Raw genomic sequence first — 19,303 nt, forward strand, 5'->3', positions numbered from 1 at the left:
TTAAGGTATTGTCACACTAAGCAACATCGCTAGCAACATCGCTGCTGAAGCACAACTTGCTAGTGATGTCGCTGTGTGTGACATCCAGCAACAACCTGGCCCCTGCTGTGAGGTCGCTGATTGTTGCTGAATGTCCTGGACCATTTTTTAGTTGTTCCTCTCCTGCTGTGAAGCACACATCGCTGTGTGTGACAGCGAGACAGCAACAACTAAATGTGCAGTGAGCAGGAGCCGGCTTCTGCGGACGCTGGTAACCAATGTAAATATCGGGTAACCAAGAAGCCCTTTCCTTGGTTACCCGATATTTACCTTCGTTACCAGCGTCCGCCGCTCTCACGCTGTGAATGCCGGCTCCTGCTCTCTGCACACGTAGCTGGAGTACACAGCGGGTAACTAACCAGATGTGTACTGTGGCTAGGTGTGCAGGGAGCCAGCGCTAAGCGGTGTGCGCTGGTAAACAAGGTAAATATAGGGTTGGTTACCCGATATTTATCTTAGTTACCAAGCGCAGCATCGCTTCCACGCGGCGCTGGGGGCTGGTCACTGGTTGCTGGTGAGATCTGCCTGTGTGACAGCTCACCAGCAACCCGTGTAGCGACGCTCCAGCGATCCCTGCCAGGTCAGGTTGCTGGTGGGATCGCTGGAGCGTCGCTTAGTGTGACGGTACCTTTAATCCCCTTCCAAATTCTTGTAGGCTTCCCAAAATACATCACCCATTATAGTGATTATTAGTTGAATTGTGGTTTATCATTTGCAGCTGTATATTGTATCTACATGATTGTACTGGAAATATACTATATGGACAAAAGTATTGGGACACCAACACATTACACCTACGGGAGCTTGTATGACATTCCACTCCAAATCCATAGACATTAATATGAACTTGGTCACCCATTTGCAGATAAAACAGGTTACACTTTTCTGGGAAGATGTTCTACAAAATTTTAGAGGGTGTCCACAAATTTTTGCCTAGAAGAGCATTTGTGAGATCAGACTGTTGGATGAGAGGGACAGGCGCGCAATCTCTAATCTAATTCATCTCCGGTAGCGATTAGCAGAACTGATGAAGTTTGGGTCGGTGGTGTGAGGTAGCACGGTCGGCTGCGCAGCAGAAGACACGGGATCCAGGCATTAAGGTTCACAGCACACGGTTTTAATGTCCAAACAAAAGTCCATAACACAATACATGTCCTCTCCAGCAGAAAACTCAGGGAGTTCTGTTCACTCCCTCACACCCGGCACACCTGCCCTCGTTCCTGATTCTATTTAACCCTTCCTTCAGTCTGTAGGGAAACAGCATTAACCCTATAGTGGATTCACTTTCTATCATGGAGTGAGCACAACCTGGGCGAGACATACCGGCCGTCATAGATAACCCCGGTCACAGTCTCACATACCCCCCCCCTCAGTTCAAGCGTGTGGGGTTGAACTCCAGCCATCAAACACGGGCCGCGGGACAAGGCATCGGCGTTGCCCTGCAACCTACCGGCCCGGTGTTCAACCGTAAACCGGAAGTTCTGCAGAGAAAGGAACCACCGGGTAACCCGGGCATTCCGTTCCTTGGCGGACCTCATCCAGACCAGTGGAGAGTGATCCGTCACCAAGCGAAACTGCCGTCCCAGCAGGTAATAGCGTAGGGACTCCAAGGCCCACTTGATCGCCAGGCACTCCTTCTCCACTACGCTATAATTCCGCTCGGGAGGGGTGAGCTTCCTACTTAAGAAGGTGACGGGGTGTTCCTCCCCCTGAACCACCTGAGACAGCACTGCCCCCAGGCCGACCTCCGAGGCGTCAGTCTGTACTATGAACTCCTTCCGGAAATCAGGGTTGACAAGAACGGGCTGTCCGCACAGGACCCCCTTCAGGGCCCGGAAGGAGTCCTCGGCCTGCGGAGTCCAGCGCACCATGACGGACTTCTTGCCTTTGAGAAGGTCAGTCAAGGGGGCTGATAGTCCTGCAAAATCCTTTACAAACCTCCTGTAGTACCCCACGATACCCAGGAAGGCCCTAACCTGCTTCGTGGTCAGGGGTCTAGGCCACTTCTGGATCGCCTCAACCTTGTTAATTTGGGGCTTAATCACTCCTTGGCCTATCACGTAGCCCAAGTAGCGGGCTTCCGTGAGTCCCAATGCACATTTCTTGGGATTGGCTGTCAATCCGGCTGTTCGAAGCGCGTCCACCACCGCTTGTACCTGTTCCAAGTGGGTCTGCCAATCGGAGCTGTAAATAATGATGTCATCCAGGTACGCTGATGCATACGCCTGGTGGGGTTCCAGCACTAAGTCCATCAACCTCTGGAACGTGGCCGGAGCGCCATGTAACCCAAAAGGCAAGACAACATAGTGGAAGAGACCCTCCGGCGTAACAAAAGCGGTTTTCTCCTTGGCGGACTCCGTTAGTGGCACCTGCCAGTACCCTTTGGTCAGGTCGAGCGTGGTAAAATATCGCGCCTGTCCCAGCCTATCAATCAGCTCATCCACCCGGGGCATGGGGTAGAGATCGAACTTGGATATTTCGTTCAATCTCCTAAAGTCATTGCAGAACCTTAAGGAGCCATCGGGTTTTGGTATTAGGACAATCGGACTAGCCCATTCACTCCGGGATTTTTCGATGACCCCCAGGCGTAACATTGTCTTTACTTCCTCCGATATGGCTTGTCGTCGAGCCTCCGGCACCCGGTATGACTTCAGGCGTACCTTCAGGTGGGGCTCGGTGACAATATCATGTCGTATCAGACTGGTCCTACCGGGCAGCTCGGAGAAGACATCGGGGTTCTGCTGAACCAACCGTCTGGCCTCTCGCCTCTGTTGCTTGGTGAGGGCTTCTCCAATCCTTACTTCCGGTTCGTCCTCTCCGGAGGTCGCTGGAGCCGGATGTGAACGACCCGAAGAGGAGGGAGGTGGGGAAAAAACAGCCATCAGGCTTTCCCGTTCCTGCCAAGGTTTTAATAGGTTGACATGGTATATTTGTTCAGGTTTCCGCCTACCGGGCTGCAATACTTTATAGTTAACCACCCCTACTCTTTCCTTTATCTCGTAGGGGCCTTGCCACTGAGCCAGGAATTTGCTCTCCGCCGTGGGGATCAATACCAACACCCGATCCCCGGGTTTAAAGGTCCGCACGGTGGCTTGTCTATTGTAGCGGCCGCTTTGCGCGGCCTGAGCCTCCTGTAAATGCTCCTTCACAATTGGCATGACCGCGCTTATGCGGTTCTGCATTCCTAAAATGTGTTCGATCACACTTTTATGGGGGGTGGGCTCTTGTTCCCATGTTTCCTTTGCCAGGTCCAACAATCCCCGGGGATGTCGCCCGTATAACAACTCAAAAGGCGAAAACCCCGTGGATGCCTGTGGCACCTCACGGATGGCAAACATCAAATAGGGAAGCATCATATCCCAGTCTTTCCCGTCTTTTGAAATCACCCTTCTTAGCATGGTTTTCAGGGTTTTATTGAAACGCTCGACTAAACCGTCCGTTTGAGGATGATACACAGACGTACGCAACTGCTTGATCTGGAGTAGCCGGCATAGCTCTTTGGTCACTTTAGACATGAATGGGGTCCCCTGATCCGTAAGGATCTCCTTGGGCAACCCCACCCGGCAGAACACAGCAAACAACTCCCGAGCTATAAGCTTTGCTGCAGTATGTCTGAGAGGTATCGCCTCGGGATACCGGGTGGCATAGTCAACGATCACTAGGATGTGTTGGTGCCCTCGAGCGGACTTTACGAGGGGCCCCACCAGATCCATCCCTATCCGTTCAAAAGGGACTTCTATAATGGGTAACGGTACCAACGGACTGCGAAAATGGGTCAGGGGTGCAGTAAGCTGACACTCCGGGCAGGTTTCGCAGAACCGTTTTACCTCCCCAAAGACCCCGGGCCAATAGAACCTTTGCAATATTCGCTCCTGCGTTTTCTTGACCCCTAGGTGACCACTCATCAGGTGTTTATGAGCCAAGTCGAGGACCCGCCGGCGATGCGGCTGGGGCACCACCAACTGTTCTACCCCTACGCCCCGTATTTCATCTACCCGGTAGAGTAAATCCTGCTTAAGAGCGAAATGGGGGTACCTTACCTGGGCACCGGGCAGCTGTGCCACCCCGTCAACTACTGTCACCCGACTCCGGGCATGTATTAACGTAGGGTCCTGGAGTTGGGCTGTCCCAAACGTATCCGGGGACGCCTCCAACTCCGGGATGGGCTCGACCGTCTCAGCCTCTCCTGCCAATACCTCTAGGGGCGACCTATCGGGTTCACACTCTGTCCCTATCATGGTGACCCCTACGGCAGGTGTCCCGGATTCAGGATTGTAGGGCTCAGGTCCCGGACCGACCAATATCTGAGGGGACTTAGGGGGTCCCCTCCATAAAGTCCAAAAATAGGGCAGATCCCTTCCTAGGATCACGTCATAAGGAAGAGTGTTAAGAAGTCCCACCTCATGTTGCACCTGACCGCAAGGTGCTGTGATGGTGACAATCCCCGTGGGATAGTCGCGGCGGTCCCCATGTATGCAAACCACCCCCACGGTGCGTCCTGTGGCCTTTACTTTAGCTCTCAAGGTGGATCGCACAAGGGTCACTAAGCTTCCGGAATCCAACAATCCTGTAACCGGACATCCATTCACCTGTATTTGGCACAAGTGGGGCTCTGTCTCTGGGGAGACCAGGTCAGCGGTACACACCACCTGAGCATACATTGAACCCCGCCGGGTAACCCCACAATCCATGGGCTCCGTGGTGAGTGGACACTGGGCTTCCATATGTCCCACCCGCTGGCACCGCCAACATCTAATGGGGACGGAAACCCCTTGACGGGTTGTCGTTTAGGGTAAAGAACCTTCCGGACCTCAGGAATGGCGGCCGCGGCCTCAGACGGGACGGTAGGGGACTCCTGTACCGTTGTCAGCGGTGGGTCCTTGGCCCTAGGCTTGGAGGGGCCGGACCGACGGGCGGTACGCAAAGTCTCAGTGTCCCGTATCAAGTCCTGCGTAGCCACATGCCGCTCTACCAGGGACACTAATTGGTCCAGGGTACTCGGGTCACCCTGTCCGACCCACCGTTGAACGGTGACGGGTAAAGTGCGCACAAAACGATCCACTACTACCCTTTCCACCATTTGCGCCGGGCTCAGAGTGTCAGGCTGCAACCACTTTTTTACAAGATGCAACAAGTCATAGGCCTGGGAGCGTACGGGTTTGGCTTCCTCAAAGAACCACTGATTTACCCGCTGAGCCCGTACATAGGTATTCACCCCCAACCGAGCCAGTATTTCGGCTTTCAGGGTCACATAGTCAATGGCGTCCTCGGCACAGAGGTCCAGGTACGCTTTTTGGGGTTCCCCCGTCAGATAGGGCGACAATACCTCAGCCCACTGCGGGGTCGGCAGCTTTTCCCGCTCGGCCACCCGCTCAAACACCGCCAGGAACGCTTCCACATCATCACCCGGGGTCATCTTTTGCAACGCTTGTCTCACCGCTTTCCGGACGCTGCCGTCGTCACCCGGTCCCGGGGTTGTTGCTGCCGGTCCGGCACGGATCGACTTGGCCAGGAGAACCATCTGTTCTTGGTGCCTTTTTTCCTGCAATTGTAAGGCTTGCTGCTGACGTGCATTGGCCTGCTCCATCTGTTCTTGGTGCCTTTTGTCCTGCACTTGCAAGGATTGCTGCTGACGTGCATTGGCCTGCTCCATCTCTTCTTGGTGCATTTTGACCTGCACTTGCAAGGATTGCTGCTGACGTGCATTGGCCTGATCCAACTGTTCTTGGAGTTTTTTTTTCCTGCACTTGCAAGGATTGGAGCAGGTGTGCATTGGTCTGTTGCTGCTGTGCATTAGCCTGAGCCAAATGCTTTAGTATGTCCTCCATGGCGTCGCCGGGTTTGGGCTGTAGTATAGCCGCTCGAATCCAGGACATGCGCAGCTGGGTCACCAGGGATGGATGCTACACCTCACCGGCTGTCATGCCCGCATTCTCCACCATATGTGAGGTAGCACGGTCGGCTGCGCAGCAGAAGACACGGGATCCAGGCATTAAGGTTCACAGCACACGGTTTTAATGTCCAAACAAAAGTCCATAACACAATACATGTCCTCTCCAGCAGAAAACTCAGGGAGTTCTGTTCACTCCCTCACACCCGGCACACCTGCCCTCGTTCCTGATTCTATTTAACCCTTCCTTCAGTCTGTAGGGAAACAGCATTAACCCTATAGTGGATTCACTTTCTATCATGGAGTGAGCACAACCTGGGCGAGACATACCGGCCGTCATAGATAACCCCGGTCACAGTCTCACAGTGGGTTCAGCCTGACTTTAGATAAAGTTCAGTTCTGGACTTGGACATGACCTGAAATCCATTAGAAAAGTCACTGATTAGACAGTTTGAGTCTCTGGCCACATACAGCCAGCCATAAACAGATCACTTCCAGGGAAAGGAGGGTGGTTTCTTTTTTGTGTGCACACTACATCCGATAACGTTGAGTTTATCCCCAGCGTGCGCCATTTAAACACTGCATGTGGCTTGCACTGGGTCAAGCGTACCCGAGCACAGCGATGCTCGATCGAGGGGCCAGCATACGTAAATCACCTGAACTCGGAACGCAAACTTTAAATTATTTTTTTTTAAAGTCTGTATGAACACCAAACTTTACTGTTAGGGTCTGCTCATCTCTGATCTTGGGTGATGGATGGGATTGAGGTGCAGCCAGCCATGTTATTCCACATTTTACACACTCAGTCATGCCTTTATGAATATTGTTTAATGCACAGTTATCCCGGAACAGAAAAGGGCCTTCCTCTATCTCTACCCATAAGGTTGAAAGCATACAATTTTTCAAAATGTCTTGGTATGCTGAAGTATTAAGATTTCCCTTCAATGGAACTGAGGCCATTCCCTGAAAAACAACCCAATAACTCTCCTCCACCAAACTTTAGAGTTGATACAATGCAATGGGAGAGGTAATGTTTTCCTGGCATTTTCAAACCCAGACCAATCCACCAGTCAGCTAGACAAGTGCGATTAGTCACTAAACGGAATATGTTTCAACTGCACCAGAGTCCAGTGGTGGTGGCTTTATATAACTGCGCCCGACACTCGGCATTGGGCTTGGAGCTGTAAGGCTTGCATACCGCTGATCTGCCCTGGAAACAAATTTCATTGATTGACTTTTGCACCAATACTTTTGTTTAAACAGTGTACTATATATATGTGTTTCTTGGACACATCATTGGGGAACACAGGAAACCATGGGGTGAAGTCTGCTGCCATCTGAAGGCTGACACACTTACCACACCAAAAAAAGTCAGTTCTTCTGGAACAGGCTACACTTGGCCTGCCGGCATCCAGCTATTCAGTTTAGTTGTCATGTTGGAGACAGACACAAGTCTGGGTTTCAGATCTGTTTTTACCTATATCTTTTCTCGTCAAGATGGCAGAACCCTAGTACCTCAAAGGGGTGATCAGGTACCCAGGAGAACCGTCCTTTGCATTCTCATAGTGCATAACAAGAAAACTTGGCACTTAAGAATTATGAAATTGTATTTTAGTTGTGCAAGCAATCCACAATTGAATGAAACATTTCGGTCTCATCTGACCTTCATCAGTAATACAGATTGCCAGTGCATCAAGTTTAAAAAATTACAGCTCTATGGAGATAAACTGTGAATACCACAATAGGAGCCACAGCTTATCTCCATAACGCTTACGTTCTCTAGACTTGATCCACTAGCAATCTGCATTAATGATGTCATTCAGATGAGACGACCGGTCCATGCAGTTAGTTTTGAATCCACTATTAATTCGATGGCTGGACAATCTATGACAAGCTTTTCTCCCCCTATTCACCTTGTGCCTCCCTTTTTCCTCATAGACTGTAAGCTTACGAGCAGTGCCCTCACACCTCTTGATATCTGAATTTTGTTATTTTGTATAGTCTCATATTGTGTGTACATGTCCCCTCTGAATTGTAAAGCGCTGCGGAATATATTGGAGCTATGTAAATAAAATTTTTATTATTATGGGATGGGATCCTACTAGTAGATACCAGGAGTGTCATGTTTAATCTTTATGGTCCTTTGCCTTTTGAAACCTAACCGCAGGTCATCCCCCATCCCCCAAGCATGTGGTACGTTGCATAGAGCAGAAGATGGATCAGGAACTCCCTGGTGCAAGCCTCTTCAGGACAGTTAAGGTTGTCCCTGCTTTGGTCCTGTGATAGGCAACAACTTCCTTGTGGGTCTGCTGCATATTTATTTTCATCGATCTTGCGATAGTTCCGGTCTGTTTCCTTGTACCACTCTCCATTTTATCAAGTACCTACGTTTTTTCAGACATCCTCTTCTGTTGGCAGGTAGTTCCTCCGGGCCACTGCACTTTGGTGGTCTTCGGCAGGGCTGGGATTCTTACTTAGCTTTCAACTTTGTTGTGGCTAAGCTGGCTCCCGAATAGGCAGGCCCCTCTCACTCCAGCCAATCAGTCTCGCACTGGCTTTCTTCCCACCCACCTACCTTACCCATGTTGGCTTTGCCTCTTCCTTTTTCTGTTTTTAATATTTTCACTATTTTGTTGAGCCAGGGCTGGGACCCAGGGGCAAGGTCTCTGCCTTATCAGTCCTTTTCTGGTGGTATCTGTATTCCAAGTTTCAGGTCAAGACTTTCTATCAGGGCAAGGCGAACTCAGTGCCACATTATTGGTCCTCCTGGATCCATGGGGCCTAAGTATGGTCCTGGACGCTAAATAGTCCCCTCCTTTTGAGTTGATCAGACACCGCACTCTGCTCTGACCTTCCGGCAAGGTGATATTTTCCAATTAGCAATTTTTTCATCAGTTGAGTCTCCGAATAATGACTTTTGCCTTGTTCCTTCTCCAGGACAATGTGGTCTTGCATCTGCCATCCTCTTTTCTACTTATTTTGTTGTCTGCCCTCCTTCTTAATGAGGAAATTGATTTCCTCTTTTATGTGCTTCACCTTTCACCTCTCTGAGAGGCTATTATACATTCTGATGTGGTCAGAGCTGTGCAGCTCTGCTTTTTTACCACGGCTCCGTTCAGATACCTTGTTTATCATTGTTGTAGGCCATTACAGGGGTCTGGTCTTTAGGGCTGCCATTGCTTACTGGATTTGATCTGCCATTTTGGGAGATTGGGCTAAGCCAGAGCACCCCCAACCAGGGCATGGCTCATTCCACCCAATGGATAAGAACCTTTGTGCTGAACACCATCAGAAAACTATTCTACTCTGGGGCCACTAGTCATCGGTCCACATCCTTGCAGAGCGCTTACCTTCTCATTGCGGATTCACAGCTTGGTAGAAGGGTACTGGAAGCATCAGTTGTTTGGGTGGTAACTTGAGGGATTACAATAGTCTTCCTGCTCCAATCTTGTTATGAGTTTTGCCACCCCAGGGACTGCTTTTGGCATTCCATTTATTTCCTGTGTACCTCAATGAAGTGTCAAGAAAATAGATTATTATTGTATTTCTCGTTTCATTTGAGGACACCTCACCTTCCCCTGTTTACTAAGTCTTTGTTTTGCTTCTCCTATTCTTTTGCACTAACTGAATAGTGGAGTGTCCGGCAGGCAAGTTTTTGCTTATTGGAGAGGATCTTAATTTTTTTTCAAGACTTGTATCCTTATTATTAGCTTCCACATGGCGGCAGACTTCTCCCCCATGCGTTTATGTGTTTCCCCCCCCTGCCCTCCCCAATGAAGGCTAAGAGTACCAAAAATCCTCTAATTTTAACATCCAGTTGTTACCACAGTAAGATATTTGATAGCCACATTGAACCCTCTAGCCAAACCTCTGCTTTGGTTTCTTTTAATATTGGATTTCTGCATCACAACGCTCATACGTCCTGGGTTCCTGCTCCTATATCTTTATCTGGAGTGAGCGTCTACCACATATCCAGGAAAACAATAGGGTGTATTTATATAATGTACTTTGCTACAAGCAGCAGGAGGAACAGTAGTAAAGTACACTAATAATTACCTTTACAGAACAAACAAGTCATTTTCATCAGCCATTACTGCAAAATGCCTAATATTTATTTAATCTATCAAACTTGAAAATCACTTCTGAAATCTCCTCGTATTTACCAGGAGTTGGGAAACCTGCAATTTCCATGGAACTCTTCATTTTAAAGCACTTAGATCCTGGATCACAAAGTGCTGGTCGGAGAATATGCATTAAATACAGGTAGTTTGGGTGAAAAATATACACACATGAACAATGAAATGGCCTTAACCCTCAAGATGCCGACTTCCATCTCTGAGTAGCGTTTTCGGTTAGGTTGTATTATATAACACAAAGAGAAGGAGCCAGCACGATTTCTAAACTGTATTTGTTGATAAATTAGAGATTTTTGGCAAAACATTGCAATATTTTGAATATTTTGCAAAATATTGCAATGTTTTGCTAAAAATATCTATTTATCAATACAGTATAGAAATCGTGCTGGCTCCTTCTTTTTGAATTTTTTCTTGGCAGGTGGTTAGCCTCCACCAGGCCGTGCACCCTATTTTGGTTGTTTTATCTGTAAACTGGTTCACACACAGCCACCGGTCCTGTCCACGGGCTTTTTAACCAGAGTAGCACTTGCCTGGGCCTGTCCCGGTCACAGGTACAGGAATGAAAAGCACGAGGTAAGTGCTGCCCCAAGCAGTTCTGCATCAAAGGTGTGAGGCCACATGGCACCCCAAATAAAATATAATATTTAGTGTAGGACTGCCCCATGGGATTTGCCGTGACGTTTGCGGGGTGGCTCAAAATATTGCAATGTTTTGCTAAAAATCTCTATTTATCAATACAGTATAGAAATCGTGCTGGCTCCTTCTTTTTGAATTCTTTTTGTATTATATAACACCCGTTTCTTGGGAAAAATAGGTCATTTGTGTAATACAAAGGGCTCATTCATATACTGTATATGCAGTGTGCAGAAATGTGTTCACTGTGGATATCCACATGGAAGGTAAATTGTATCCTCACAATGTGTGAACCTGAACACTTTATTTTTCAGTTCTTGGGTTTATTTTCATAGAGGAATTTTAGAATTACAAACTGTGATAAAACTAGAAAAAGAAGCGCTGATGGGATTTTACCAGCTAAACAGAGGAGTAATGTATAACAGTATACATTCACCTAATGTGGTTGTGAGAGTCACAACCACCACAATTAGCATGAGATAATGGCGGCTGCCACAGCCCCACGTGGATCAGACTTCAAAACAATCTGTTGATTGTTGATCTTCTGGTCCTGAGGAAGAGGTTTCATACCTCGAAACGTGCAGACGTATGGAATATAAGATTTATTATTTAATCAACAATTCTACATGATTTCTGGCGAATGCACAGTGTTAACCCCTTCTCCTCTCCTGCTTTGAAGTCAGAATTACAAACTGGGAAGTCTTCTTCTGGCTCTTTATGAGGCTTTGATTTTGTTGTTGTGCTATATAATTTGACTTTTTATTTTTTCCTTACTTTTACCTCCAGGATTTTACTATGGATTGTGGGATATGCTATGCGTATAGGCTAGACTCTGCCATTCCAGATCAAGTTTGTGACGATCCACACTGCGCTCAGCCCTTTCACCAGGCCTGTTTGTATGAGGTAATATGGAGCTTCTACAACATTACTATTAGTCAGTGAAAAGTAAATAACTACCTCCGTTCAGTTTCAGAGAACAGTTATTTGTACGGATTCTAGTGAGATATTTATAGTTGTTGTCCAGCATTAGAAAAACATGACTGCTTCCGTCCAAGAAACAGCGCCACACCTATCTGCAGGTTGTATGTGGTATTACAGCGTAGCCTAATTCACTTTAATACCAGAAGAGAGAAGTAATTAATTTCTGCTTTGTCACTTCTATACAGTTGCAATCAAAATTAGTCAATCCCACTGCAAATTCAGTTTAGTAGCGAAATGTACAAACTTTCCGGTGCTTACAATAAACCAATAAAACAAGAACAATTAAATAGCTCAACACAATTAATATAAGAAGTTTCCCCAAAAGCAACACAAAATGCTACTTACAATGACAACAGCAGTCTGAGTTCTGCTTTACACGCCCTTGTGTTCCAGTATGTGTGGTCTCCGTTTTTTCCCACAGATACCAATAGTACCAGTTATAACCTATGGGGCTGCTCATATGTAGAGAGGAGCGGCTCCGTCGAGGCCTGGTTCACCGGCAGCAGACGAGCCTAGCTCCATAGGCTCCAACTTGACCTGAACCTTGGGTCAAGTCACTGATTGGCAGTTTGAGTCTCCGCCCACATACAGCCAGCCATAAGCAGATCACTTCTGGAGGAGGGTGGGCGGTCTTTTTCATAACTTTTTTTTTTTTTTAGTTGCACACTACATTTTTTTTATTACCCCCAGTGTGCGCCATTCAAACACTGCAAGCGGCTCGCACAGGGCTGAGCGCAGCTTTGCTTGTGCAAGTCTTGTTTGCACGTAAAGTATCTGAACCCCGAACGTTAATTTTTAAATTTGATGTTTGGTTCTAAAACCAAACCTCAGGTACGCTCATCTATACTCATATGTCCCTTGTTTTTACATGTATTGTGTGTCTGTGCAAACCACATGGATGACAAGGGACCCTGCAAGTCTATGGGTCTGTGAAAACCATCTACAGCACACGGATGGCATCAGTGTCCTGCCCGTGCTAACATTGCAAACTATAGGAGAAGCTATAACTTACCGTATTTTTCGCTTTATAAGATGACCTGATTATAAGACACACCCCCAAATTTGGTGAAGGAAAAGATAGTTTGTTTTTTTTTAATGTTAAATGGGGTCCATCTTATATTGCCAGTGTCCCTCTAACAAATCATATAGGGTATATGTCCCTCATAGCCCCCCCATCCTAAAATTAGCCCCCTTAATCTGGATATGGCTCCCTTTTATTGAATATAGCCCCCTTGTGCTGGCACACATTCCCCTGTGCTGCCTATGGCCCCCTATGGATTGCACACGTTCCCTGTGCTGCCTATGGCCCCCTATGGATTGCACATGTCCCTCTGTGCTGCATATGGCCCCCTATGGATTGCACACGTTCCCCTGTGCTGCCTATGGCCCCCTATGTATTGCACACGTTCCCCTGTGCTGCCTATGGCCCCTATGGATTGCATATGTTCCCCTGTGCTGCCTATGGCCCCCTATGGATTGCACACGTTCCCTGTGCTGCCTATGGCCCCCTATGGATTGCACACGTTCCCCTGTGCTGCCTATGGCCCCCTATGTATTGCACACGTTCCCCTGTGCTGCCTATGGCCCCCTTTGGATTGCACACATTCCCTTGTGTTAGATATCGCCCCCATGCTGCTGCCCATAGTAAAATAAAACACTCTTTCCTTACCTCCTCCAGCGCTGATCTCCCTCCGTGCTTCTGTTCCTCCACTTCCTGGTTCTTGGTGCCGGTCATGTGATCGGCACAGCAGAGTGACTTCATCTCTGCGTGCCTGATCACAGTGGAAGCAGGGACACCGGGGAGAAACGCTGGAAGAGGTAAGTAAAGCTTTTTTATTTTAGGATGAGCAGCAGCATGGGGGCCATATCTAACACAGGGGGGGCATGTGCCATCACAGTGGGACGCAGACTCATATAATATGCACCGCTGCCCCAGCCCGTCACTGCGGTGCGGTTTCAGCACCACGGTGATGGACAGCGGCTGTGCATATTATATGAGCGGGAGCAGGAGATCTAACGCTGCCGCCCGCAGCGTTCACCTGCCCCCAGCAGCGCTCCAGAGCGGACCTTGCAGTGTATATATACTATATATACATATTTTATATTATATATATATATATATATATATATATATATATATACACACATACATACATACATACCCCCTCCCCCCCGTATATTCGGCTTATAAGACGCACACCCTACTTTCCCCCAAAATTTGGGGGAACAAAAGTGCGTCTTATAAAGCGAAAACTACGGTAATTCATTCGTTATCAATACTGATGACACACAGATTCAAAACAATCATGACGTGCCGTTTTTCACATACGTATGAAGGAGACCCACAGGATACTAATAAGTAGGTTGAATAATTTAAAAAAAAAACAAAACTAAAAAAAGCCACACAGTCAGGTTTTTGATCCAGAACTTGTAGATAAAACCCAGATACAGCTAGAAGCAACGTCCGTCAATGTTATACGAACACAGGGTATCCTACCTAAATGTGACAGAAAGAGGAAACAATCACCGGGACAGACCGATAAATGCGGCTATTAGTTGCATCAGACTCCAAAGTGGTAAATCGCTTGAGCACGGGACAGTACACTGCTGGAAAATATGCTAGTCTGAGTGAGCCCTAAACCTTGTTGTTTTGGCCTTATACATAGAATGCAGCCTTTACAGGGGGACAAACCATTCCCTTCCCTGCAGCGCTCTCTGCTCATAGTCAGGTGTCAAAGCCATCAATAACACAATATACAATTAAGTTCTCAAAAGTAAAAGTTAATCAATTTTATAATTAATCTTATGTGTTTTCTTTTCTCATTTTTAGTGGCTAAATGGTCTCCCGTCAAGTAGACAGAGCTTTAACATCATATATGGGGAATGCCCTTACTGCACTAAGGTGAGGTTAATGACCATTATATAGAACAGTTGTAGATTTTATGTCACATAGGTTGAGTAGATTTATTGTATAGTGTTGAACTGTTACTTTTTTTATAGACAAGATCAGGGAAGACAAACCTAATACACAAAGCTTTCATCCCATAATAGTCCACAATGAACACTGATCGATCACGAGACCAATCCTTGCCATCAATGCACACTGTGAAATATTTGCAGTTTGCTCTTCATTTAACACTAGCTCTTCTCCTCCCTGTCTGTGATTCCCTAGACCCCTGCCTACCTCCGGTCTGTGAATGACCTGCCTCCTCAGTTTCAAATCTTAGCAGTGACCGATTATTCACAGACCAGAGGCATGCGGAGGTGCTGCGGAATCACTGAAAGGGAGAAGACCCAGTATACAGTCTAGCCCCTGTGCACTGAAATGTAAATGCTAGAAACCTTTAAATGTTGATTGAAAAACAGCAAAGCGGATTTCTTAAAAACAAGTATCAATGTAATCAGTATTACAGCCATGTCTTTACATTACAAAATATCTTGCTAACAAGTTTTCTTACTGGCAGCCAGACTGGCTTGAAAAGTCTCCTTAAGGAGAATATTGTTCCCCCATGGTCTCCACATAGCTTCTCATGAGTCAGATCAGACACCCCATACTTTGCACTGACGAGGGGCAAGCACCCCGAAACAGTGTCTGCAAATTGGGATTCTGATCTGGCATAAATCCTAAGTCATATGCAAAGGATTGTTAAAAATCCACTTCTGACTTTTAGGATCGCTACTTCCAATAGGTGGCGCTGCGCTAGAGTTTGTCTCCTTTCCTGGAGAGACAACTTGAAATCTAAATCATAAGTACTTGCCTGTGGGTTTTTTTCAGCAAAATTTAGAAATTCCAGATGTTATTGGCTGTTTTTGGTTTTTATGTGCGATTATTTAAAAACTTGCAAAATTTGGCGCAACTCTACCTCAGTTCCCTTCCCTATAACTCTCACCCTTCCTGGTATGTTTTTGAATATCAGTTTTGTTGAATATCAGTTTTTTGGCTCAATTTTGGTGAAACTTTGGACTATTTTTGAGTTGGCACTAAATCCATGAACCGTGTGCACCATTTTGAGAACATTGGTGCAATAAACAGCAACTAATACCAAAAGACAAAAAAGGAAAATGACTTAAACAAAACCAAAAATAATATCTCTGGGCCAAAGTATGTAAAAAAAAAAAAAAAAAAAAATATGCACGATGTAAAACTTGATTTAAAACCTTCATATCCACCATGAAAGGGGTTGTCTCCTGATGCAGCTTCAGGAGTGTAATGCTTCCTGCCGGCCTCGTATTCCTGTGTTGCTGATGGTAGTACGCTGATGAAAACTAAAGGGTGCTTTACACGCTGCGAGCGTACCCATCCCCGTCTGTTATGCGTCACGGGAAAATCGCTGCCCGTGGCGTACAACATCGCTTACACCCATCACACGGACTTACCTTCCCTGCAACGTTGCTATGGTCGGCGAACCGCCTCCTTTCTAAGGGGGAGGTTCGTTCGGCATCACAGCGGCGTCACTGAGCGGCCGACCAATAGAAGCTGAGGGGCGGAGATTAGCGGGCCGAACATCCTGCCTACCTCCTTCCTTCCTCATTGCGGGCGGCCGCCGGTACGAGGTTGTTCTTCGTTCCTGCAGTGTCTCACATAGCGATTTGTGCTGCCGCAGGAACGACAAACAACCTCGCTACTGACCAGACAACGATTTTTGGTAAATGAACGACGTATCACAGACCAATGATTTTTGCCTCTTTTGCGATCGTTTAAGGTCGCACATAGGTGATACATGCTGCAATGTTGCCAACGACGCCGGATGTGCGTCACAAACACCGTGACCCCGACGATATATCGTTAGCGATGTCGCAGCGTGTAAATGGCCCTTAACAGTGAGGCTAGTCAGATCCACATGGTTTCTGAGCAGCGTGAACAAGCTGTAAAGTAGGGTATCAGCCAGGCTTAAGACTGCAGGATCTCCTTAGACAATGATCTGTAAACTATTAAATGATCTTGAGAACAGAGAGGATTTTGAATCAGAGATAAATTGCAAAGTTGTTTGTTTTACATGCGCTCTGCAATTTTACACAGTTATGAACTTGAGACAACCCTTTTAAGGCTGTGTTCCCATCTGCCTTTTTGCATTGTTTTCCTGTTCTGTGGCTATTAAAAATACCATGTCTTTCCAAAAATAAGACACTGTCTCATAGTTTGGTTTTTTTTGCATCGAAAGGAGCACTAGAGCTTATTTTCGGGTACGTCTTATACTTGGGGAAACACGGTTGGGGTTAAGTTAAACCCCCCAAAAAAGCAGACCTCCCTTTCCAGGAGAATCATACTTACCAGACCCCGGACATCTGCGTAGCTCTCAGGTCATCCTGTGACCAGGTCCTCCCAGCGGGTATAATCTGTGTGTTCCTCCCCTGCTTCTGGCAGACACACTAAACACACATCAGACCACACACTCATACATATATCCACATCAGGTCGCACACACTTACAACATCCGGTGATACTGATTGCTTCTGGCCAGCAGGGAAAGATGGGACGCAGTGCAGTGGAGTGAGAGGAGTCCTCCATGTGTTCCACCTCACTGCATCCCAGTTTCCTCGGGCCAGAAGCATCGGTATCGCCGGATGTGGTGAGAGTGTGTGATTTGTGTGTGGGTCCGCGATCTGATGTGCGTGGGTGTGTGTTCCACTGCAATCCTCCCCTTTTGGCTTCTGGTGAATATGGTTGCAGGGTCTTCGGTCTTCTCTTTTGGGGGTGTCTGTTTTCTATAATGCGGTGTCCTGCAGTATTCTTTAACTGTTTACCTGCATGAATACTTCAATATTAAACCGCGACTAGATCTTATTTTTGGGGTAGGGCTTATATTTAAGCCTGATGCTGAAAATTCCTGCTACTGCTTATTTTGGAGGGAGGGCTTATTTTTGGAAAAACAGGGTGTGTGTATATTGTATATATTACTCCTCTTGCGTAATTTGAACTTGTGACTGTTTGCTCACTTGCTACATGTACCGCAATACATCTGTGTTGCAGGTTATAGTAAAATTAATATTTTCCTATGAAACTTAGCCAATGGATGAACTTCATAGCAGGTCTACGATGGCACTCTGTGATCGAGTGGGGATAAGGACAATGGTTAGCTGTGACTCGACCATGCTGTGGTCGATGCTCTTACAGGTTGATGCAGGCCCAGCCCTCTCTGGACAATGGCACTCGACATCACGTCAGGAAGGAGTATGGAAAAAAAACAAAACACAACAGTACTTCTCTGCCCCTCCACTAAAATTATTGGAAAACATGGATGCTTCTATGCTCCGCTCCTGTTGCAGGGTTGGCTAGCTAACTTGTTTAGCTTTTCCCCAGAAGACAGCAGCAGAATCTGTCCCTGCTAGGGCAGCTGGCAGCCCGCTCATGTGTCATGGGGACAGGCAGAAAGAACACACTAGACAAGAATTATGAATGTCTTACCGGCCCCCATAGCAAGTGTCTGAAGGGAGAACGAGAGTAATTTCTTCTTATATAAAAAGTTTCAGATAACAAATATTCAAAGCAAACAATGTATATTCCTTTATTATAAGTGCAAAGTTCTATACATTATTAGCGCAGCTAAAAAAAAAATACTTTTAAAAAAAATGTAGTTTTCATATAAATAGACATTCATTTCCCAACCTCCTTCCTTAGTGCACTTTCATTTGGTTGTGTATCTTGTTGCCTAAATGGAAATTCCCTGTAGAAAAATGTATCCTTGGTTGTATAACCTAATGTAATTGCATATGCTAAATATTTCATTTTCAGCCAATCACCCTGAAGCTGCTTAATAAGACGTTCTGAAGCCGCGGATGTCAACCGACTGAACAAGATGGAGTAGAGGTCATCACAGTGCATATATTAGACAATAGATCATCAGAAGAAGGACAGGCACTGCTAAGCCGTATTTGTATATATCCTGGCGATCCTGAAGGTCTGATTCGGTTGAAGAAGCATTTTCTCTCCCATGTTCTTGGTTAGGATCTTTACAACATGGATCTTCATCGTAATCCTGAGAGGCTCTTACCTTCAGAGTTCTCTGAAATCAAATAATGTAGACCCTGAAATACTTTTCAGCCCAAAATCAAAAGTAACAATTATATAACATGTAATAGCTGTGTTAAGTATGTGAGAAAAATAAAGCAACTTTACAAATAATAAATCAGTAGGATTTTTAGCGCTGATTATCTATCGTGTCTGTGTCTGCCTGGTACAAACCCTGAGATGTCTGATCCAACAGTATCTATCGTGTCTGTGTCTGCCTGGTACAAACCCTGAGATGTCTGATCCAACAGTAATACTCCATCCATATCTGACCCCTACTTCTTGCTGAGGCTGCTTTCACACATCTGTTTTTTGCCATCCGGCACAATCTGGCGAAGAAACTGATGCGACTGATCTGGCGAGAAAACGGATCTGTTGCATCAGTTTTTTCCATGCATTCCTTCCGTTTTTTGACGGATCCGTTGTGATACTGAGCATGCACAGTTCAAAATAACAGATCCGTCGTTGGATTCTGTAATATGACGGACCCGGCGCCCATAAGCTTCCATTATACAACATGCTAGATCCGGCGTGGTCTGTTTTTTGGCCGGAGACCAAAAACGTTGCATGCTGCATCCTTTCTGGCAGCTGGACAAAGAAATTTCACATGCAACG

General features: G+C 46.6%; 2 protein-coding genes across 3 annotated transcripts in view; one reads left to right on the top strand and one right to left on the bottom strand.

Moving 5' to 3' along the window:
• The window catches only part of FANCL (FA complementation group L), a 107,124-nt gene extending 88,315 nt beyond the window's left edge, over window positions 1–18,809 (top strand). The window contains exons 12-14 of the mRNA XM_075339370.1: window positions 11,485–11,601; window positions 14,510–14,581; window positions 18,413–18,809. Coding sequence (XP_075195485.1) covers window positions 11,485–11,601; window positions 14,510–14,581; window positions 18,413–18,448 — 225 coding nt within the window. The 3' untranslated portion in view covers window positions 18,449–18,809. The remainder of the gene's footprint in view (window positions 1–11,484; window positions 11,602–14,509; window positions 14,582–18,412) is intronic.
• The window catches only part of VRK2 (VRK serine/threonine kinase 2), a 148,222-nt gene continuing 147,079 nt past the window's right edge, over window positions 18,161–19,303 (bottom strand). For both annotated transcript variants that reach the window (XM_075339369.1, XM_075339368.1), the window contains exon 13: window positions 18,161–18,683. In XM_075339369.1, coding sequence (XP_075195484.1) covers window positions 18,492–18,683 — 192 coding nt within the window. In that variant the 3' untranslated portion in view covers window positions 18,161–18,491. The remainder of the gene's footprint in view (window positions 18,684–19,303) is intronic.

The sequence above is a fragment of the Anomaloglossus baeobatrachus genome, chromosome 3, assembly GCF_048569485.1.
Source record: "Anomaloglossus baeobatrachus isolate aAnoBae1 chromosome 3, aAnoBae1.hap1, whole genome shotgun sequence".
Taxonomy (NCBI): domain Eukaryota; kingdom Metazoa; phylum Chordata; class Amphibia; order Anura; family Aromobatidae; genus Anomaloglossus; species Anomaloglossus baeobatrachus.